Here is a 24,914-nt window from a genome sequence, read left to right on the forward strand (position 1 = left end):
AGGTTCCTCAGAGATACGCTCACAAATTTGAAATGTCATTTTTTCATCTGGTTATGTACAATATTCAAATTATTTGATTTGATCTATAAGATACATGTCAAGATTTACAATAAGAACATTTTTCAAAAGGAATACAAACATTTATGTTATTTTATATACATTTCTAAAATACTGCTAGACAATATGTACAGAGTTTCCAGTACACAAATAATGGAAGTATGAATGTGTCAAAAATATGTGTGTGGTTTCAGTCACCTGAGACTGCAGTTGTGTGTGTAGTTGTGTTTGCATGAGAGTGTATGTGTGTGCAAATCTTCATTTGTGATTGTCTTTTTGTTGTGCCTATCTGCAACTCAGTATCTCCACTACATGGTGAGTAGCAAGTTTCTTTCTCATATTATTATTATTACATTCCATCCTGGATTTTCCATTGTTTGAAAAATATAATTCCCTTGTTCAAGCTTTGAAACTGTCCTCAAAGGATTTTTCAGTAAAATAATGACACTTTCTTACCAGGAAAGTAAAGACCAGCCTAATAAGTGAACCAAGTTCCAAGTTAAATATATTACTGTCTTTTCTTTTATTGTAAATGTTTAACCCCACACTCTCTGGTATTCTGGAATAACATTTCAAACGGTGTCTTGGAAGTTTAAAATTCTCTTTGTGTTGAGTGCTGTAGTTGTGATGGAAACATAAAATGTCAAGTGTATGTTGATTTTTATGTGAGAACACCACCACCTCATATATGTGAAGGGAGGAAATAGATAGTATTTTTAAATTTTGTAACAGTGGTCAACAGGATACCCACTGAGATATGAGTTTCTCCTGGCATACACAATGTTCAAATGGCTTATGGGGATGCAGCTGGGTGAAGTCATCAACAATCGCTGTTATTTACGGTAGACATTGTCAGGGGCTCAGAATTCGTTTGTTTGGCATGGGTTTGACGACCCTTGCATTCTTGAGGTGGGGACTGGTAAGTGCCACCAGTCCCCTGTGAATGTAAACTTTGAGTATGTTCAGTGACCACCATGTGGCATTGTGGTGGAACCCTAATCATCACAGGCAACAGCAATCTTAGCTTGACCATCTGGATCACAAAGGTGATAAAAACTTCTATAAAAAAACCTTCAGTCTTATGATGTGCTGAGTGCCAGTGAAATGCATGGCTGTTGAGGTGGAACAGTCATTTGACGGCAAACACTGGGGAACCTGATTCACCTCAGTTGCATAAGGCTTACCTAGGCATGCAAGGCTCTGTCTAGGTGGACTTTTATTTCCCTTGCTGATTGTGGGACTGAAATAGATCCTCTCAAAGTTTTCTTTCCATCCTCCCAGCAGAAAGGGTGAGCTACTGAAAGGTACTAACACCCAGTCCAATAAGAGGGCTTGTGTAGCCAATCCTCCAAACACAGAAGTCTTCCAGAATTCTGGTATTTATAGTAACAGAATACATGCTGCTAGTCAAAATGTATTTTTAATAGTTAGAAGGAAAGAGGGGCTTTGAGAAAGTTTCACCATTTTACATATAAAAAGGTTTAGAGACAGTAGCTGAAAGTGGTTGCAGTATGGGACATTGCTGATAGAAACATCTAATCCCAACAGGTGAAGAACATCCAGAAAGCCCAGTGTCTCAGGGAGCATGAAATAGAAAATGAACTGCACAACCTCTTGAACTATATTAAAGGTGTTGTGACTGTCAGGGATCTGATTGACATTCCCCAAGAATAACTGAAAGTTGAGTGTCCTAGGAAGAGGTTGTTGACGTACATAACATGGTTAGATGGTTGTCTCATGAAATCAGACTCATTTATATTGACTTTCAGCAGCACAAAACTTCAGCATGTTAAGGCTGGTTTTCTGTGCCTCAGTGTGAGGCCTTATTTTCTTAACCCAGTGCTCTGTTTTACATACCAGCACTTTGGACACACAACCTTAAATTGTAAGGGAGAAGCCATTTATGGCAAACGTGATAAGGCCACCCGTGATGTTTATAGTGCCAATAACATGGATGACAAATATAATGCTTTCCTTAACACACTTCTCAAGCACTTTGAAAGTTGCTTTCCATTGGAACATTCTAAATGGGGTACTAGCAGTAAAAGGCAGCCTGGGTGGCTGACTAGTAGGATAAGGTTATCATCTACAACAAAGTGGGAATTATATCAAAATGTTAGATGTAGTCACAATCAAGCTACAGTAGCCCACTACAAACAGTATTATAAGGTGCTTAAAAATGTTATTAGGAAGGCAAAGAGTATGTGGTATGCAAATAGGATAGCTAATTCACAGGATAAAATTAAAACCATATGGTCATTTATGTGGAAGTGTCTGGTCAGCTGCACATGCTTGACAATATAAAGTCAGTTCTTAGTAAAAATATTTGTTACTGATAAGTCAGATATATGTACAGTATTTAACAATCATTTTCTGAGCACTGCTGGTGAATTAATTAAAAATTTAGTTTCTACAGGGAACCATATAACTCTCTTGGGAAATGCCTTTCTGAAATTGATGTCTGAAATATTCCTCTGCCATACCGACAAGGGGGAAATCGAGTCAATAATTGAATCACTGAAGACTAATGACTCTCATGGATATGATGGAGTGCCTAGCAGGATATTAAAGTACTGTGCTGCACGTATTAGCCCTGTACTTAGCCATATTTGTAATTTTTCCTTTAAGAACAGTCAGTTTCCTGAAAGATTAAAGTACTCAGTACTAAAGTCACTTTATAAAAAGGGAGAAAGGGATAATGTAGACAATTTTAGACCTATCTCTATGCCATCAGTATTTGCTAAAGTTATTGAAACGGCTGTATACATAAGGATAACTGATCATTTTATATCACATAAATATTGTTTGGGAGAGCTGTCCCCTGATTTCTCTTCACACAGCAATTTTTGAAGACAGAGTTCAGGAGACAGTGTGAAGTTCTGTACTAGACAGTCTTCTAATATTACATAGCACCGAGTTTGTAACACCTCTTCCTTGCACAATTTGAGTTTCATTTAATTGGAGTACTGTGCCATGAAATCTTTCCATGTTGCTTCTGTTACCATACTGTTAAAAATGCTTTTGGTTTGCATAAACCATTATTGAGATCTTGTTAGTCTTAATAGTGGCTATTTTATGTGGCAAAGGGCCCTACATTGCATTGCAACTTACAGTTGCCTTAAGTTTCTGATTGTTCTCCTGTTGAATTTTCTTTAGTTTTCTGTATGTTTGGTTTGCTTAGCAATGTTTGCTCCTGTTTGCAGCCATTGTTTGCAGTGATGTTTTTGGAGTCATTATTGAGACAATGCTAAACATTCCAAATTTATGTCATATGCTCTTAACCAGGTGACTGCTATTGGAATTAAGTTACAGACACACAATAACTTCCACACAGCATTGATTGTAGAATAAATTGAACAACAGAAATGTACAACACTTGTTAGATGCACCTTATACAGCATGTAAGATAAGCAATGTTTACAGCTCGCATATGAGAAACTCGCTAACAAAGGAATCACACTGATTACACTCTCATTGTTCATGATCAATGTGTTGACTGCCAATATCACTACAATTTCCCTCAAATGCAAACATTCCAGACTACAGCAGGTTTTGAATTTATCTGTAATGTCTCTCATTATTGCAACCACAAATTTTTGTGGTGAGCTCTCCATTATGTAAACCAAATGCCTGATGGCATTATCAATATACTTACCTCATGTAAAACTGCACTGCTTCTGGCTAAGACTATGAGGCTCCCTGCACACATTAAAATAGTCACACAGTAATCATTCTTATAGCTTTCTCAGAACAATGACTAGTATAGTTGCCTATATGATTTGCAATCCACGTAAGATTTTTTATTTCAATTGCCTTAGTCATCTTTTAGGTTTCATCTGCCCTTTCCAGTCTTAGTACACTGTTGAATAAAGAAGGTATATAGGGCACAATTTGTGATACTAACTGGTATAGTACTGAGCCAAGTTGAGATTTTGCTCCAAGTATCTGCCTTTAGGGTAGTTCTTAGATAAGTATGTTGCTTTGTACCTGTGCTTCAATTGTCATGAAGGGGAGGCAGGGGGATAATTTATGCAAAAGAGATTCTACATTCTCCCTCCATTCCTTTCTCACATAAAACCATCAGCCTTCTGCAGCATGGACAGCATTCTCTCTGGCAATATTTTATTTGCTTTTGGACAGATAACACATTGCAATTATCAATATACATATACTTCTTGTTGTCCATGTTTCACTTTAACTAACCCTTCCTTCAAGGTTTGTTTCCTTAATCATTATCTTTGTAGCCAGATTACCTTGACATGTGTTGCTGCTGAGTGTTCATAAAGTCTATTCACATTCTTGTTTGCTACTTTGAAAGCTCTGGTAACCAGAGTTTGTCTTTAAATATGTCTGCTTGTGTCTGTATATGTGTGGATGGATGGATGTGTGTGTGTGTGTGTGTGTGTGTGTGTGTGTGTGTGTGTGTGTTTGTGTGTGCGCGCGCGCGCGCGTGCTAGCGAGTGTATACCCGTCCTTTTTTCCCCCTAAGGTAAGTCTTTCCACTCCCGGGATTGGAATGACTCCTTACCCTCTCCCTTAAAACCCACATCCTTTCGTCTTTCCCTCTCCTTCCCTCTTTCCTGATGAGGCAACAGTTTGTTGCGAAAGCTTGAATTTTGTGTGTATGTTTGTGTGTCTGTCGACCTGCCAGCACTTTCATTTGGTAAGTCACAACACAGACTATACAAAGATAAAGAGGGACATATTAAAGGATTAATCCTGACAACTGCCTTAAGTGACTCAGAGCAAATGTACAAAACCTAAATCAGGATGAATCGATGGAGATTTCAACCACTCTTTAATGTGTGTCTAGCGTAAAAACAGGATATGGTTTAACGGAGTTAAGGATGGTTTTTTTTATGAAACATTTCATTTTTTTTTTTATTTTACAGTGTGAATGTATTAACAGCTTTTAATCATTCAGCGTATATACAGCCTCACTAACATGAGCAGCTATGAAGAACATTTTCACAAATTTGTGCCACAAGGCAGGGCTTCTAATCTTTATTACATGTATTTGTGATGTCCCTACCTTAGCATTACACAGAGTATGTACATTAAAAAGAATCACTAAGATTTATTGTTTAGTTCTCTTTTAATATTGTTTTCATAAAAATAATTATTATAAGAAATGTACATATAGAGACAAAAACTTAGATAAATATAGCTTACAGCCAAATACTTTTTGTATACCTAATATCACTTTTACCCATATAAATATTACACATAGCACAACAAGCTATTTTATCAGTGATTTCTTGCTCTATAAATCTAGAACTAAGGACAGCATCAAGTCCTTCCCAGATGTTCTAGAAAACATAACCCTAGACAGCAGGGACAGACCAATGACTCGCATTTATCTTCAAAACAGCCCTCTTTCAGTCAATAAATGTCAACAAAAGCTAACAAATAGTCAACACCTCTTAGTCTCTCTTTAAATTATATTATGTTGAGTGCCTTACACAACACATTTTATTAATATAGTTCTTCAACAGGATAGTCGAAGAAATTGTCAGTTCACACATTACAGAATAAAGGAAATGTCTTAAAACAAATCATTCACTTTATACAGATAAAAACATTCACAAAGCAGAAAATTTGTACCATGTGAGCTACCAATTTTTCAATTTCTTTTTTGTTTCATTTTACATTCTCATTTGTCCTTTCACGCAAAACAGCATCCACTCAGAATATCACATTCCATTCATATCAGTTGCACAACACATACCAGAATTTGTACAATGATCACACTTCTCTTATTGACATCCTCAAAATACAGTCATCAATATGGAACACAATATACATCATTAAACAACAATTGCTCATAAAAGTATCACTAATCACAGTCTTAATGGATTACTGCTCCCAGATAAGAACAGCAGAACAGTGTTTATTTACAATGATTATAAAATTACATTAAAAACCTAACACTGCAACATTTAATGTACAGATTTATGCAGTAGTTTAGCTGATAGTAAAAACTATCATCTAAAAAAATTTGAAGTCTTCAGGTGACAAACATAAATATTTAACATATTTACCTTAGCAACAAAAACAATGTTTATGGCTGCTCAACAGTCTATTTTTTGAACTGCACATGCACACAGATAAATACATTAGCCAGAAGTCATTGTTGGTACAGATATATAGCACACACGTGTTGATTTAAAAGGCATAAAACTCTTTAATATACAACCTGAATAGAAAACGAAGATTCAAGCATTGAAAATATTATACAATCTTGTTAGCATGTTTCCTAACCTACCGTGTGCCTACTCTTGCCACAGTATGGATACTGCAATCAATATGTTGATTATTAAAAGAGTAGCTGATCATGATGTCAACCACAAAGTCTTAATTTACTTCTTGTACATATGCTATGCACTATAGCACATGTTTAAGAAAGTAACCCTGATTACAAAAGTCGTAAAACACTGCACCACATATCCATCTTCCCAATTAAATGGCAATTTTATCCACACACAGCCATTAATAGCACTTTTAAACTCTGCATAGAACATCCTGACAACATTGTGAATGCTTCTAAATACAGCCAACCAACTGACTCTACAAATGTGAAAGAAAGTAATGTGTAACAGTGTCATGAGAAAAAACCAAGAGACTTCTCCTCCTCTTAAGTAACCACTAAAGCATAAAGTACAAAGTCCAAGCAGACAAAACACATTGCAGTAATGTGCACTGCCTATGTTATAAGTTACATGAATTTATAACAAAAGGAACGCAATTCAGGAAATGTTTGTGTGTTAGTAATATATTCATTAACCAGAGGTCCATTTTTCAGTTGAGTATATGCTTTACATATTTTCAGCTGAATGTGTCATGAGACTGACATTCAAAATGAAATCATCAATGCCACAATTTTCTACTATCAACTGTATTCTCAGTCCACAGAAGCTCTGGTAGTGTCAACATTCTAAGAATAAAAACCATACAGAATATATAACTATGTTAAGCAGATATCACTGTGTGTTGTCAAATCAAATGAATAAAGCCTTCCTTTCAACCCATTTATTGAAATCAATGGGAAGCTGTCTCTCTGGTTGTGATTTAAGTAGCAATTCCAATTTTATTTTCAAAATTACATCCCACTGACAACATTTACAACCAAATAATTGAATAAACAATGGAAAACAAATGAAAAACTTGATCACGGTTAAGGGAAAAATTCAATTCTGGCAATTACATAGAAGATTATTGATGATCACAGGAAGAAGTGGAATTTGTGTGTGTTGCCAGTTACCATTTTGTTTTGTTCCTTTTCCACCAGTACATACAAAATAGCAACTCAGACAATTCGTGAACAAGTTTGCTGAGATTCTATCTATTTATGTCAGAATAACTATCACTTTATTTAGATACAGAACATTCCATGAATCTGAAGAAACATATACAACAGTGTTTACTGTTACAAAGACAGTAATAATCTTTCTGGCGACTTGGAACTTCAGTTATGTGAAAGCTGTCAACAGAATATAACGTGGTCTGTATATAACAAACCTTGGCAAAGTGTGGGTCACAAGGGTGGTGGTGGTGGTGGTGGTGGTGGTGGTGGTGGTGGTGGTAGTGGTGGGGGGTGAGGTGGGGGGTGGGGGTGGGGGGAGAGAGGTGGCAGATTACACTGACAACAGCACAAAAGAAATCCTCTCGAGGCAATTACTGTGATCATTTAGTCTTAAATGACAACTGTAATAATACAACACAAAAGAAACAATGTGTTTGCTTCTTGATAGAACAGGTTTCCACACTGTTCAAAAACTACACTGCATGACAGGTCCTCAGGATCATTTGCTTAATGCACAATTCTATCGCGATATGCTCGTCACAGCCTTTGTATACATTAGCCGTACCCTGAGAATTATTCTTCTATTTTTAAGTTAACTACATAAATATTCAGGACAGAAAGCAAAACAAGACAAAGAAGCGACATTCTTTGGGGAGAGACGAGTAGCAATTCAGAAATTATACTATTTTTTTTTATTTTTTTTTTTGTGCAGTATACACCAACGAAAAGGCAGTAATAATATAACCTAAGAACTAAAAAACGGAAGAAATAGCCTACAATTCCCTTCACAAATAACTGTTTGTGTTTTTTCCAGTTATGATTATAAAGCAAACTGTAGCAACATTTTCTAACCTATTTCAGTCATTTTGTGGAATAGACTCCTGCTCTGTTCCAGTCTGTATCACCGAATGGTCATTATCTTCAATTTCTGAGTTTCTTATATTCAAAATATTTTTATGGAAAACTGCAAAAAATGCAGGATTTTTCAAGCTACAAAATTAGAGTATAACAATTTCTACAATTTGGACCAAAAATATCACATCAATAATGGGATACGTATTCACTACAAAACCTTCCACAACAGATCTCTCTATTACTTTTTTTCTTCTAGTAGTTTAAACACAATGGATGTCTGAACAAACAGCAGTAGCCACTTACTGTATTGGCAGGGTATTTATTAGATCTCTGCCTGGAATGATCGTCCTTTGTTGGAAATGAAATGACGATACAATAGACTCAATTATGATTCTTAATGATAGAAACTTACACTAAAACTGTAATATGAGCCAGTATAATTATTCTCTGGTGATACTTGCTGCAATCTGTCTCATTCAAGAGCTATGTACTGACAAAATAATAATTTTTAGGCATATGAGAATTTCAAGAATTAGTGATATAACAAGGGGAGAGGAGCGGATGGGAGAAAACACTTTAGCATTAAGAATACAAGTAAAGTGTTTAATAACATAAACAGGAAACAGGTCTGATGTAACTGTCAGTAAGTGCACAACAGCTACCATGCATTGCACTGCACACTTAAATGTTTTTCACACACACACACACACACACACACACACACACACACAAGAGAGAGAGAGAGAGAGAGAGAGAGAGAGAGAGAGAGAGAGAGAGAGAGAGATCAAATATTACAGAAGGGCAACTCCATACTGCTGTGGACATAATACAATGTACAATACCAGTGTAACAATATTACATTATTTACAATTTCACTTTACATGACTGTCCTTTTAAATGTTGTGCATGGCAATGAGAATCCAACCAAAATTTAACTTGAAAATGCCATGCCAAACTACTGGTCCTACCGACGCATAGTCCCGTTAAGTGGCTGCATTATGCTGCCATTTATATAGCCATATGTAGTGTACATAGTATTTTGCTGCGCAGCCCTCTGAATAGCTGCAGGATCCTGATACTGCGTCTGAGCCATATTCATCACACCCATTTGCATAGGAATTTGTGCCTGGTTGATAAAACCTGCAGCTGCTGTATTTGTTATATAACCTGCAACAGTTCCAGGTGTCTGCTGAGCTGCCATTCGATAACCATTTAAAGTTCCATAACCAGCTGCTGCTACCAAATTAGGATTTATTGTGACATTGGGACTAACTCTGGCAGGGGCAGCTTGCATCTGTTGCACTGTTGCGACACCAGTGCCAGCAGGAGTTCGAGATGTGCGACCTCCAGTTGTTGCAACAGGTGGTGCCACAGCAGCCCCCAAATTGCTCACATTCACATTAGATTGGTGGTACTTGTAATAATTAGCAGCAGCAAGTGTCATTTGTGTTTGTATATTGGGAACTGCAGCAGGTGGTGTTGGCAGATTCCTTACAGCTTGCTGCTGCATCATCTGGTGAGTCGCTGCAGGTGGTGGAGTCATGGCTGCATGTGGATGATGAGCAGATGGGACGGGAGGAGGTGGTGTCAGGTCAACTGGTGGAGGAGGAGTCATGGTACCACAGGCATTCTGTGGTATAGCCTCCAGACCATTAGTCAGTTGCTGCAACTTTGCAAGGCTACACGAAGAAGCAGCATTACCTTGCCCACCACCAGATGGCGGGGCTGCCTGTGGTGTGGGTGTTGGTGCAGGAGTTGGCGCAGGTGTAGGTGTGGGTGCAGGAACAGGTGCAGGGGTGTGAGAATGCGGATGGGCAGCTGGTGTCTGCACATAGAAATTTGTAGTGAAATTAGCAGGAGCTGTAACGGAACAGGCAGGAGCCGTGCGATGAGCAGCAACTCCAGCACCTTGCTGGGCTGCAGCAACACGATGCTGGATCACTGTTGTCATTGGCATGCTTACAAAAGTACCAGCTGCACTTGGCTGGAAGGCCTGAGAACTCACTGCCATTTGTGGCACACTAATGTAGTTCGCTTGGGATGATATGATGTTGTGATGATGTGGGTGGTAAGTTGTTTGATGAATTGCTTGCAGTGATAACTGCTGTGGTGGAGGCTGTTGCTGAGCTGCTTGCGATAATGTGCTTGCCATATGGTGCACTGATGGTGGTGTAGATCTTTGCCTGGATTGTTGTTGCTGGAGAGCTGCATGCTGCTGCTGAAGTGTGGGATTGTGCTGCTGCTGCTGTTGTGGTGGTGGTTGTTGAGTCTGCTGCTGCACAGATGGTGGAGTAGACCTCTGTGTTTGTACTGGATTGCTTGAATGTTTATGCTGTGTGCCAGTACTGGACTTAGTGCGGTGATGTTGCATCTGTCGCTGAGTCTTAGCTTGAGGCTGCTGCACCTGAATAGTATGCTGAGTTTGTTGATGTTGTGATATGGGAATATGGATTGCCAAATGTTGCTGCTGCCCTAAGGAAGTAGGCACTAGCTGCTGCTGCTGCTGCTGCTGCTGCTGGTGATGGAGCTGTTGCATACTGTGCTGGGGTGGAGGTGGCTGCTGCTGTTGCTGGTGCTGCTGTGGTGGTTGTTGTTGTTGTTGTTGTTGCTGCTGCTGTGGCTGCTGCTGATGGTGATGCTGCTGCTGAGCAGAGGGTGGTTGTTGCTGCTGCTGCTGTTGCTGCTGCTGCTGCTGAGTTTGATGTTGCTGTATCTGCTGCTGTTGTTGTTGTTGCTGCTGCTGCTGTTGTTGTTGTTGTGGTTGGGATGGTTGAATTTGCTGTTGTGGCTGGTGCTGTATACACTCAGAATATGTCTGCTGGCATGAAGTTTGTGTTGTGTGACTGGTCGTCTGAGGAAGAACTGAAGGGGGTCTTGGAGTCTCAACAGAGTTCTGTGCTGTCATATCATTTGAAGATATAGAAGTAGGAGATTCTAACCCCAACTGACTGACGTCAAGATCACACTGACCATACCCATGAAGAGAATGCACAGAGTTTGTTGTTGAATCTGGAGTATAGACTCCCATACTAGGTATTTCCGGCTGCGAAGGTGTTGGTGGTGTGTGTTTTACAGATCCCGGATTAAGAGGTGTTGCTGGTTGAATGGTCTCAACACTATTATCTAAACGAGGTGTTGTATTGCCACTAGGTATTTCAACAACTTCACACTGTTGTGATGACTGTTTGTCATCACCGGACGGTGCACCACTGTCAGCTTGGTCTTGTTGGCTCATTTCATTACTGAGCATGGTCGACGACTGACTGACTTCAACAGTACCACAATTGGAGCCATCACTACTGTCATCCATAATATTACCAAGTGAACTGGAATGCGTCTGAGTTGACATTGAATTAAGTTCTTTCTCCTCTAATATTATAACAGCTTGAGGTGAACCAGGTGTTTTGCTCTCAGTGTCTTTTAATGTATCAACCTGTGAACTTGCTTCATTATGTGATGGTTCATTTCTATCATCCAGCTCATTACCTTCCACAGGTTCATTTTTTGAGGGAGCACCTGAAACACTGCAGCAATCCTGTGATTTATCACTCATATTCTCCTTGTTATCACTACATTCAACTAACATAACAGCATCAACATCATTATTTTCTGTGATGCTTGCATTATCACCCTCCTCATAATGATCATGATGTTTTTCATCACTTTTAGTAAGATCCACTTCATCTAGATCTGTCTTCACCTGAATAGGCTGCATGTCAGTTTCTTTATCTTCCTCCTCCTCATTTGTTTCAAGAAGTATTACATCTTCTTTCTCAGGTTCAGAGGCCAATTTTGAACAAGGAACAGGCGGTGGCTCATCAATTTCTGCACTAGACTTAGGCTCATCTTTGGACTCTTGAGCTGAGAACTTTTCAGTATCTTGTTCAACCAGCTCCACACTTGGCGATTTTACATTCTCTCTCTGTTCCTCTGCTAGGGGCTCTTTTTCAACTGTTGTCAAGAGCTCTTTCGCACTTTCCTGTGGGCAAAAAGTAGTTTCAAATTACTATTACAAAATGACATGCTGCAACTTCTAAGCATACAATGTGGATGGTATACATGATAAAATAATAGTTTTTGACTTCTCCACTTCTGACAGGCTTTTCTAACAGTGTCTTCACTTCAAGAATTATTCAACTTTTGTATGAGCTCTGCAATGTAAATAAGAAAACCACTTAATGAAATGCATATTTCCCTATGTCGGCACCATTAAGTTTTTATACACTCAGTTTTATAGCTTCAGGGGCACTTGTTTATCTTCAGTATCAAAACTGGTACACTTGACCGATTTTCAGATTCTAATGTGATTATCATGACTGTTTTTTTTATGTAGTATTTATGGCAGTGAACACAGGGGCTTTTATAAAAGAATTACATACTAATTAGTACAATATATTTTATAAAACACAGAGGAAGTAATGGAAAAAACTGTAGCTGGTCGAAGTTAGCATGGATTTGGGATATTCTGACCAGCCTACATTTCCATTACAACTGACAACTACTATCTTATTTGTGGTGAATATTTCAAAAACACAATGAAACTTTGACCATTCAGTTTGCAAATGTTTTTGTACCTTGCTTCCAAATGAGTGATAGTTATTTGTAAGTCTATTGTTAAACAAACTGTATAGGATTGAGACTGTATGTTTGGAATTGGCAAGTCTTTGAAACAAAAAAAATGCTTCATTCATTTTTCCCTAGCCTGGCAATTGTTAAACAATATTTCTGCAAATTTGCTGTGTAAATATTTCTATGTGATCTTATTCAATAAACAATACCTTTTAAAAGATGAACACAATGAAATTGAATAGCTCATTTTTAAGAAAAAATAAAATGTGTCCAGCCTGACGCTTCCGCTAACACTCAAAAAATAGTCATTGTAATAATATGAAGAGAAGACCACGCCAGCACATACACAGAAATAATTTTTCACTAATAAAAATCTTTAGGTAAAATTACAGGCTGTTTTAAATAACTAGAAAAGGTCACTGACATTACTTTGACAATATCTAAGCTGTCTGAATATTACAAAGCTAAAGCCAAACTGATTTTCGCAATATTTATTTTTTGATTTGATTCAACCAGGGAAAAAAGAAACAGTGCTTTTACCTTCCTACCAGCCACAATGAAACAGTTCCTTGTGCAGTAGCTCTCCCTGTCGTTCTACAAAAGCCAATGAGTACCCTTACAGAATAGAGTTCCTTTACTAGGTCTCTGTTAGCCGAAATTTCTTCAGTCATTAGTCACCTAAATATTTTTTGTGTCTTTTGGCCTCCAGAGCTTGACAATGGAGGATTAAATGAGGTACAGTTCCATCTCCCATACCACATAGCCTGCACGTTGGGACGTCTTTCTCTATCCTCATGGTGAACAGTTGTTTCTTGAAGTCCCCATGGTTTGTCGTTAAACTTCCCAGGAAATTAACCTGCCTCCTACTCATTAAATCCTAGCATTATGAACTTCTCTTTAAGCCTGGTCTCGGCACCATTAGCTTCACATATTTTTATTTTTTGGTTTTAGTCCAAGGTTCTACATGCTGGCAGGCCAGAGTAGCCGAGCGGTTCTAGGCGCTACAGTCTGGAACCGCGCGACAGCTACGATCGCAGGTTCGAATCCTGCCTCGGGCATGGATGTGTGTGATGTCCTTAGGTTAGTTAGGTTTAAGTAGTTCTAAGTTAGAACTAAAATTATCTGCTCTATATTTATTGAGACAATATCTGGCACTTGTAGCCAAAAGAAGTTCATTTCTTGTTCCTAGAGTTCCTTGACAAATGTTATACCTGTGTCACTACCTAAACCCCAACAGCTCACAATTTTAGCAATATATGACTGACATTTATTTTTATTATTTGTAGCCACATTAAACATTACAAAAGAGCTTTTTGTCTCTATACTGATGGTTAACATTTGTATTCCATAATCCCACACTGACATTGGCATCAACAATGTTGTATAAAATATGTATCTGTAATCCTGGGGTAATAATGACTAGTGGTCCAACTTTAACTCAGAAGTTAAGTCCCATAGTGCTCAGAGCCATTTGAACCATTTTCTACATGCTGCCTCTTCATTCAGCTATGTAGTTCAAAATTTTACTATCACTTTGCGATAGTTAGGGCAGATTATGGTCCAACAAAAAGTGTCGCTGTCTCTGCCCTGGCTAGGTAGTCAGCACACTCACTCAGAGCTGCTTAGCTATCTGAATGAATGTGGATGCTACAATCCTTTTAATCTATGTCGATCCTCCTCTGCACACAATCTGATAGCAAATATTTCTGCCTGGAACACTATAGCCAGCTTTCCCTACAGGAACTGCACTCTAAAGAGTCTAGGCTGTAACACACACACCCTGGCCCCCCCGCATCATCATCATCATCATCATCATCATCATCATCGGAATAATCCGTTTTTGACCCATCAGTAAACCATACTATGCTGCTGCTTTCAACATTTTAACAACATGACACTAAAAACACACAAGCAGTGGTGAATGCTAGTAATTTACAAGATATGTCTCTGAAGTAAAATTTGATTAGACAGTCTCTACTTGACTAAACCCAGCAAGCTTTTAACCATACTTAGAACTCACAGTTTTTTTTGTTATTTAAAGTGATAATTGAATACACCCGGTTGTTATAATTCAAGTGCACCAATTCACAGAAGACCAGCGTGGGGTGTAATTTTCATATGGAACCAAAACTTGGTCTTTATATTCATGCATTAATATGAGACAGATTTATACTGGAAGAAAATTTCATTCCAATTTTGGCTATCAGGTGCAAATCTCGTGCCGTACAGCATCTCGTCAACGTCACCAGTGCTCATATTAACCAAAGTGTGTGCGAGGCAGTTAATAATGAAATCAACATTATTCCTTTCTCACTTGTGTGACCCTATCTTCCCGCATCCCATACCTAATCAATTACGTACTGAACATTACTACATATCCTTCTTGCATTCAAAACTTCCGATTTGCACCTGGTGGCCAAAATAGAAACTAATTTTTTTCCAGTGTAAATCGGTTCCACATTAACACACTACAAGTTTCACTGTCACACAATAATTACAGCTCACACTGCAGCTCTGTAAGTAACTGCACTTTCATTATAACCACCTAGCATTTAAAGCCATTTATGTAAACAGAATTCTCAATTTCATTATCATTTTTCATCACGAGAAAGAATTTAGTTACTTTTGATTTAAGTATACTTAAGTATACTTAAGACGAGTATGAGACCTGTTAATTGTGTTTCATTGCAAATGATTTTTTACCAGTCATTTAAAGTTAAAGGAAACTGATGAAAGGCATTAATACATGCACTCTATGCTTCAAGATGGCATCCTAACATTCGCTTTTGAGGAAATGAATGCACAACTGAAAATACCACATAATAATTGGATTCAGGTTGGTAGACTGGCTTACACTTGATGATAATGCAATTTTTCACCCAGGTGTTTTAACACTTGGTCAACAAAACTAGGAAATGTTATACGGTAGGGTGAAAATGGCGAAACTCACCTCTTCATTCTTTTGAAGGGAGGGATTTACTGTTTCCTCCTCTGTTTTTTCTTCCAACAGAGGTGCTTCACTCTGTTCCTTCTCTTCAACAATATCCTTCACAGGTTCAACTTCATCAGCCTTTTCCTGCTCACTGACAATGTTGGTAATGTTTCCCTTATCTTCTTCAGAACTTCGTTCCAATTCTTGTTCTTTAGGTTCTGAAACTTCAGGGTCCGTATCTGGAACTTCAGATTTATTTATAGCATCCACATTCTCTTCTTTGTCACAAGTTTTTCCTTCTTCAACTTGAGATTCAGAAATTATCACAGCATTTGTATTTTTCTTCTCAGAATCATTTAACTTCACTGATGTCACCGATGCCTCCCCAGTATAACGCTTCATTAAACGCTGCGAAGAAGACACCATTAAATGGCACATTAGTTAAATATTGTATGCTGTCTCAGTTAAGTTGCATAATGCAAAACATTATTTTAAATAACAAGGAATATCATTTAATACTGTGAACAGTTAAATGTTACTATGACACAGCTTTGGGAGTTCTGTGACATACTGATCTTATGAAAATAGTTGAAGAGCTCTCAATCGCCACAAACAAACAACTGGAAGGAAGTTAATCGTATCACGAACATATCACTGTGAAACAAATGTTACAGCCTATGAAATAAAATTCTAATCTAGGCTTAACTGTATATCTAGCAAATAGGGATGCAAAGAGTGAGGTGAATATCACTGGGGACATGCAGATTAACTGATGGAAGCTTCTTACACACAACCTACATTGTTTCATCTCATTTTATGTATATTATATTAATCATTAACCTTTCATTGCTACAGACACACGCACTCTGCATTCCACACTGAAGACAGCTATGTTGTAGTTTTATTGTTCATCAATTGCTGCTACCTGTGCTGAGAGATGGCGTTCTGGCCACTATGAAAGACACTACTGGCCATGAAAAATGCTACACCAAGAAGAAATGCAGATGATAAAGGGGTATTCATTGGGCAAATATATTAGACTAGAACTGACACGTGATTACATTTTCACGCAATTTGGGTGCATAGATCCTGAGAAATCAGTACCCAGAACAACCACCTCTGGCCATAACAACGGCCTTGATACGCCTGGGCATCGAGTCAAACTGAGCTTGGATGGCGTGGACAGGTACAGCTGCCCATGCAGCTTCAACATGATGCCACAGCTCATCAAGAGTAGTGACTGGCGTATTGTGACTAGCCAGTTGCTTGGCCACCATTGACCAGATGTTTTCAATTGGTGAGAGATCTGGAGAATGTGCTGGCCAGGGCAGCAGTCTAACATTTTCTGTATCCAGAAAGGCCCGTACGGGTCCTGCAACATGGGGTCGTGCATCACCCTGCTGAAATGTAGGGTTTCGCAGGGATTCAATGAGGGGTAGAGCCACGGGTCGTAACACATCTGAAATGTAACTTCCACTGTTCAAAGTGCCATCAATGCGAACAAGAGGTAACTGAGATGTGTAACCAATGGCACCCCATACCATGACGCCGGGTGATACACCAGTATGGCGATGACGAATACACGCTTCCAATTTTCATTCACCATGATGTCGCCAAACACGAATGCGACCATCATGATACTGTAAACAGAACCTGGATTCATCTGGGGCAAAAAAAAAAAAAAAAAAAAAAAAAAAAAAAAAAGACATTTTGCCATTCGTGCACCCAGGATGAGTACACCATCACAGGCGCTCCTGACTGTGATGCAGCGTCAAGGGTAACCGCAGCCATGGTCTCCGAGCTGATAGTCCCTAGTGCTGCAAACGTCATCGAACTGTTCCTGCAGTTGGTTGTTGTCTTGCAAACGTCCCCATCTGTTGACTCTGGGATTGAGACATGGCTGCTCAAACCGTTACAGCCATGCAGATAAGATGCTTGTCATCTCGACTGCTACTGATGTGAGGCCGTTGGGATCCAGCATGGCATTCCGTATTACCCTCCTGAACCCGATGATTCCATATTCTGCTAACAGTCATTGGATCTTGACCAACGTAAGCACCAATGTCGCGATAAGATAAACCACAATCGCGATAGGCTACAATCCGACCTTTATCAAAGTGGAAACGTGATGGTACGCATTTCTCCTCCTTACACAAGGCATCACAACAACGTTTCACCAGCCAACGCCGGTCAACTGCTGTTTGTGTATGAGAAATCGTTTGGAAACTTTTCTCATTTTAGCACATTGTAGGTGTCGCCACCGATGCCAACCTTGTGTGAATGCTCTGAAAAGCTAATTATTTGCATATCACAGCATCTTCTTCCTGTCGGTTAAATTTCACATCTGTAGCACGTCATCTTCGTGGTGTAGCAATTTTAATGGCCAGTAGTGTATCTTTCTATTTTAATAAAACTATTCAGTGAAAACAACTCTCTTTTGCACATCTTACCTTTAGTTACTGTGCTGCCTCAGATTAAGTAAAACACCGCAGGAAATAGCATGCACGAAGGCACATATGGTGGTAATAATAATAACAAAATTTTAACAGAGAATTTAAAAAATTAAAAACGATTTTCCACATACCAGATAGTAACAAATTATGACGTCAAAAAAGTAGATAAATCGAAATTGATTTATGAACCTACAGCCCACTGTGAATTTCATTGTATTAACCAATCACTAGGTTGCTATTCCAACTGTAAACACAGGAAAATGTGTCTCGTATACAACCAATATTCTGTAGTATCTCATTCTGTACACTGAAAAGTGTGCTCTGGTTTACACATGCGGGAAATATATCATGTGTACCACAACATGATATGATGGCAAATAACAACACAATCCTCCCCTACCCTAGAATTCAAATCAAGTTCCTGTGTGTCAATACTGTAGCACTTTTGTTAATGCATAGTGTTTTTTGTGGTGGGGGTGTCGTGGGGGTGGTAAGGAGAGGGGCAGAACGAAAGAAATAAAAATAGAAGAGACTGTTTAAGTACCTTCTTCTTTAACTTCGGTGGTTTGGGAGACTTTGGTTCTGGTACATGATTACGGCGGGGCCGGCCTTTTTTCCACCCTCGTTTCTTCTTTTCACCGGAATGCGCAGCCCTCTTGGTTCTCTCAGGGAGATCAGTACTTAGCTGCTGGTGCAGAGGGGGTGGTGACAATGGAGGAGGTACTGCTGTTTCCCTTAACACTCCTACACCTTCCAATTGGACTTCAGGTTTCAATTCAGGCATCGGACAGTCTTCAACATCTTCTGAGGTGCTCCTAGAAACAGGTTTGATTATTACGCCATGAAAGGATAGCCAAAAGTAAGATCTACAAAATTAATCTATACAACAAATTTCCCCTCATGAAATAAAAATTACTGTTTTAGCACTGATAATTGAAAACTAAAGAAAAAAAGACCCTTATGAATGCTATGATTTCTGTTATTACTATAACTCTAGCTACTGTAACAATAACCCAAAAGTATTATCACAATTTAAAAATGAGCTTCACATACAGATTAATAATCTAACTAGCAACAGTTATCTCACATTCGATGATAAGTAGTTCAGCAACACACAAAGAATTACACCACAGTTTAACTGTTACATAATCGGATACAAATGTAACCCAACGTCTAATATCTTGACAGTTCTTAATTCACTAGTGAGCAAGAGACAGTTGGAGAGCATATGTTAAGTTCTGTGCAATTCCCTCTGTAGCTCACACATTTATTTATTAACTCCATATTTTGTTATGATAGTACACTTTGCATCCAGCTTAATAATGGCAAAAGTATCCTACTCACAATAAAAACAGCTTGTTGCAACTTCACTTACTTTGAAGCTTCTTCTAGGCGCAGTCTCTTTTCCCTTCGCTGTGACCATCTCTCTCTTTTTGGCTCCACCTTTTCAACAGAATTTTGTAGAGCTTGCGACTTTCTCCGGCCTCTCGGCAATGGCCCTGGAGGTGTTTCACTTGGTTCCTTTCTCAGTCTATCTTCTTTCTGTGTCTGAGGAACTACAACACAAACAATTACTTTATTAGGTTGTTACAGATGTTATGATAACACTAAAGCATTGCACAAAGCTATAGTTTTAGCAATGAGATATGTACAATTACAATTAAAAATTTGAGGTCTTTACTGTTTCCCTTCCTACATCTACATCTGCACTTATTAAGCCACTGTTATAAGAGTTGTGTGAAGGAAGGTCTGGGGAAAATCATTTATCCAATTTTACAATCAAGGTCAGTATGGGAAATTTATGTTGGAGGGAGTAATACGTTTCTTCGCTCATCCGATATGTATTCTGAAAGTAGGGCTCTCCACAACATATAGTATTTTTCATGTATTGTTTCCCATAGCAGTTTGTCGAGTATTTCTTTTATGCTCTTACGGTAACTAAGTGAACTTTTAATAGATGTCACAGCAATTTTTTAAAATTGTCTCCAGCTCTTCCTTTAATCTTACTTTTTGAGGGATGAACAACATTTAAGAGGACGAGGAATCGTGATAAAAGAAGATAACTTGAAAATATCTACTTTGGAGGGCACTTTCTAAAAACCACTGTCTCAACAGCCCAGAAGTTAGTGATGTGACATTCCTGTATCCTACCACAAACTCCAAGACAACATTCTTTTTCCTTCAAGTTACTGGAACCCTTAAGCAAGTTTCAGAGTTCTGGGTTATGAAGGTTTAATTCTACACCTAAATTTCACGAGTCACCTTGCCATGGGATACCTCCGGTACCACTACTATTTCCCCCTTCCCTGCTCCAATTTCAAATGGTTTGTGGGAAAGATGATGTTCATAAAAATCTGTATGAGCTCTAATTTACCTGATTTTTCTGAAAAGAATCATTTCGTTATATCTAAGTGGGCTGAAGTAATATGTTGCTAACTTTTCTTTGAACACAGGCTTTCAAAACGTCACCAATAAACATTTCAGTGGCACACAATATCTCTTTGTATTATCTGCCACTGGAGTGTGTAAAAGCGAACAACGGAAAAAAATTCGATTTTTCTCAGATTTCCCGGTTAAAGATACACTTTTTCCTCAGTGAAAATATACTTTTTCTGTGTTACGTGACAGTATACTTTCTCTCTGAAATGTAAAACTTATCAACCCTTTCAAGGTTAAGGTTTCATATACCGACTCAGAACTTCCAGCACTTTAGAAAACGCTGCTTATTTTCATATTATGGAAATATAAATTCAAATTCCATGCAACACAGCACATTAACTTCTGAAGCACTGAAATCGAGATTGCAATGCCCTATTGCAAGCCAATCCTGGCTCATGTCGTGTGATCTCGCCAGCCGATGGCAGAAGATACTCTGAGCATAGGACACGTGACATAGTCAGCTAATAGCAACATCACTGTTAACTAGTGCGAACACACAGATAGGAAAAGTTGATAGTTCAGATAACACACATAATGTAGCTACAAGGGAAGCTAAGCTTCCTCCTATATTATTCGTCTTATTTCGTGTCTGTTACACTTTAAGGTGCATCACACAAATGTGCCAATAAAATTTTAAATAATGACATAAATGTCTGGTCGTCCGGCTTGAAATTCTTTTACATGGCTGTTCTCAAAGTGTTACGTTTTAAATGAGAGTCAAATGCTGTGTGTTTTAAGAAATTCATCGCATACTCTCACACGTAACGTAGTTCATCTTGCGTAAAAGGAAATTTGTTTTGAAAGTAATGCTTTTCAAGCCACCATTCCCAATATTTTCCCATGGCCTGTTAAAAATACGATTCGTTTCAGCAATTCTAGAGAGTGCCCGAAAACAGGAAGTCCGTATGTTCATACGCATAAAGCATCAAGAGATTTTACGTTATGTCATAAAACAAACATAAATTTTCTTGGAGTACCATTACCGTATTAGCCCATGTATGGTTCTTTGTTATGGCATAATGTCACACGCCAGAAGATGAAAACATGCACTTTAAATTCAGAAAACAGTTGAAACTAGCCAATAGTGTGGAATAGGACACACACACACACACACACACACACACACACACACACACACACACACACACACACACCTGAATTGTTCTGCAAGGCAATTAATGCTCGACTGCCAAAAATGTGGAAATGAAATAGAAATTGCAAAACTGAAACTAATAACATGTTTTAGCCTTCCATAACTACGTTAATGTATTTTAATTCACTCAATAGCTCCTAGCCACAGAAAATCCATTTCGTTTTTATTTGAGGTGAGAGCTGTAAACGAAAAAAGCAAAATCAGTAAATGTTAACACAGGTCACGTGGAGACTAATCCACCAAACCCACACTACAACCCAGACGGCTGTACGCATGTGCAAATCTGGCAGCTTCGATGTGCACAAGAAAATTTTCAGGGTGTCATCTGGCTGCCTGTTGCTACTGCTGATGCAACAGCCACACTTCAAATAGCCAAAGCAGAAGAGGGTATTGCTCATACGCGACTCATTTGCACCTGTGTATGAGCATGAACCCGCTGTCAACTGCTGCCACGAACCATCAGTTGTGACATCATGCTCATCGGAAACAGTTTGTTGTTACGAAGTATTATACAGTTTTCATTCTAAAGCCTTTGACACATTTTGGTGTTCGGAGACGCTGGTGTTTGCAGCCTGTTTTGTTGTTGTAAATGGCAGATTTCCTTTGCAACTTAGGTTTTTCCCCCCCTCTCCTCCTTGTTCAAGTATTATTACTGCAGTAGCAGTAATATTCTTTGATAGATTATCAGTTCTTACCCGCCAATATTACAAAAACTTAACTGAAAATAAAAACAATGCAAAATCTCTGGAATTCTAAAAAATTCCCCAGTTTTTCCCAGATTTCCCTGTTGCTGAGCGTTTCCGTAATGCCCTCATGCTAAATGAATGTTCCCGTGACATAACATCCTGCTCTTCATTGGATTTTGGCAACCTCTTCTACTGAAATTGTGAGGACTGAGAAGCTAGGCTGTGGTCCAGTCACTAATACTGTGCTTTACATACGATTTTATTATTATTATTATTATTTCATGTAGCAGGTTCTACTGCCAAAACTTAAGTCAGTTTAGTGCAGTATATAAAGAAGCAGAAACATACTGGATCAGTGACCCCTTTTTTTTATATCGAAATGAGAATGTGTTGTGGAAGCAGCAACAATTTTGTTCGACTTTTGTTTCCCATACTGAGGTACTAAAAACAAAACTGTTGGAAAATATAGCTTTTTAATAGACGATTACTTAGCTGCATTTGGCTCAGTATGAAAAATGTTGATGCATTTCAGAAAACTAAGGCCTATATCACATTCTTAACGATAGAAGATGGTATCTGTTCTTACCATTTTCCTAGATCTTGCCTCACTTCGTTCTGTATAAACCCCCCATCTCCTTTGAGGCCATTTTGATATTTCTGCAGTTGGAATCAATTTAGAAAAACAATGAGTGTTTATATGTGAACTATTTTGAGTCAAAATTGGTTCAACCAGGCCCCCTTTGTTCATAAATCCATTATCAATTCAGTAACAAAGTCAAGAAGATGTTTGCTAGTACGCCTTGACTTTTATATAATCATACAAATTTACAGTCATCTTCAGGAGTATGTTTGCCTCCTCTCAAAGGATAGTAGTCCATTAGTTGATTTCTGTGGTCCACACCAGTCTTTATTTTTTACTGTAATCCAAAATATGGATAGGTTCCATCATCATTCCTAATTTTATGCCAATTTAAGGCATTCTCCCATGGGATGGTAGGTCTGCTACTGTTCACTACTGATGGAATTTGGTAATTTCTTTATTTTATCATCTCAGTTGCATGAACATACAATTTTTGCTGAAGTGGTTAGTGGTTTCAGGATAACAAGCCTATTCTCAAACCACACACCTTGTTATTAACTGTAACTGGTCATGCAATATGTCACCAAAAGGCACGAGTACCTTTAGTACAGGAACTCAAACTGTGGGCAAAAAGTACTCTCAGTGATATTAGCCTAGGTGTCTACTGCTGCAACGAACTGACAAATATTAGTTTCAGGGCCTATCTAATTTTGTTCTGGCATTGACATCCAACTCAGTCATTCCGTGTTTTGCAGTGAAAAGGAACACAACCTAATGCCCTTCCATTTCACAGAAATAAAAGCTGTTTCCTCGTTCACTGTGAAAATGCCATCCAGTAGTCAAGGAACATGGTATCAACCTCAATATCTTTGTCTATGGCACACTGGACTTAATAGACAAACAGACCAAAGTTTTTACACAAAGAGTTTTTCATTCTCCAAAATATCATAATGCAAAAGTATAAAACATATTCCATAATTCTGCTACAGATTGATCTCAGCCATATAGGCCTATGATTGTTTGCCTATCCAACAACTCTTCTTGAAACTGGAAGACTGGAAGTAACTGTACTTTTCCCAATCATTTGGTACCCTACAATGCACTACCGACTTTCCACAAACTACCACTAGTTTCTTCATGTGATCTTTATAGAACCTCACAGGTATCAGATCTGGTTCAAATGCTTTGCCACTGTTTAGTGATTTTAGTTAACTTTCTATTTGCAATCACTTATATCAATATTTGCAACTTCAGCTTTCACAAAATTACTGTGGCAGTGTGGTTTCAGTCGCCTAAGACTGCAGTTGTGTGTGTGTGTGTGTGTGTGTGTGTGTGTGCGCGCGCGCGCTCAGTCACCTAAGACTGCAGTTGTGTGTGTGTGTGTGTGTGTGTGTGTGTATTGTTGACAAGGGCCTTAATAGCCAAAAGCTATAATTGTGAGAGTCTTTTTGTTGTGCCTATCTGTGATTCAATATCACCGCTATATGGTGAGTAGCAACTTTCCCTCTCATGATATTGTTACATTCCAACCTGGATTATCCATTATTTGAACAGAGAAACTGTATTACAATCTTCAACAGAAAAAAAAAGCTATGAAGACCAAATTCAATATTTCAGCCTCTCTCTGTCATCTTCCATTTTAGTGGTAGTATGTTAACTGGGCAACTGAATAGATGATTCTGCTCTGTTTACTGACTTTACATATGAAAAATATATCTTAGCGCTTCTTGCCATATCGGGTGGCAAAATTTTACTTTCATAGTCACTAAACACTTCCCTATTCAGTTTGGTGTCATTCAGCTTCTATTTGTCTATTAGACTTTGACCAAAAACATGAAAGACATTCAGAATAAATTAACACGTAAATATGCAGAGGACAGATTGCTA

General features: G+C 38.4%; 1 protein-coding gene across 1 annotated transcript in view; it reads right to left on the reverse strand.

The window, feature by feature from the left end:
* Positions 1 to 7,661: 7,661 nt before the first annotated feature.
* Positions 7,662 to 24,914, reverse strand: part of LOC124596309 (histone acetyltransferase KAT6B-like) — a 276,099-nt gene continuing 258,846 nt past the window's right edge. The window contains exons 13-17 of the mRNA XM_047135411.1: positions 19,545 to 19,725; positions 18,714 to 18,984; positions 15,735 to 16,124; positions 10,866 to 12,194; positions 7,662 to 10,613 (exon numbers count right to left, since the gene is read on the reverse strand). Coding sequence (XP_046991367.1) covers positions 9,180 to 10,613; positions 10,866 to 12,194; positions 15,735 to 16,124; positions 18,714 to 18,984; positions 19,545 to 19,725 — 3,605 coding nt within the window. The 3' untranslated portion in view covers positions 7,662 to 9,179. The remainder of the gene's footprint in view (positions 10,614 to 10,865; positions 12,195 to 15,734; positions 16,125 to 18,713; positions 18,985 to 19,544; positions 19,726 to 24,914) is intronic.

Source organism: Schistocerca americana, chromosome 2, assembly GCF_021461395.2.
Source record: "Schistocerca americana isolate TAMUIC-IGC-003095 chromosome 2, iqSchAmer2.1, whole genome shotgun sequence".
Lineage (NCBI taxonomy): Eukaryota > Metazoa > Arthropoda > Insecta > Orthoptera > Acrididae > Schistocerca > Schistocerca americana.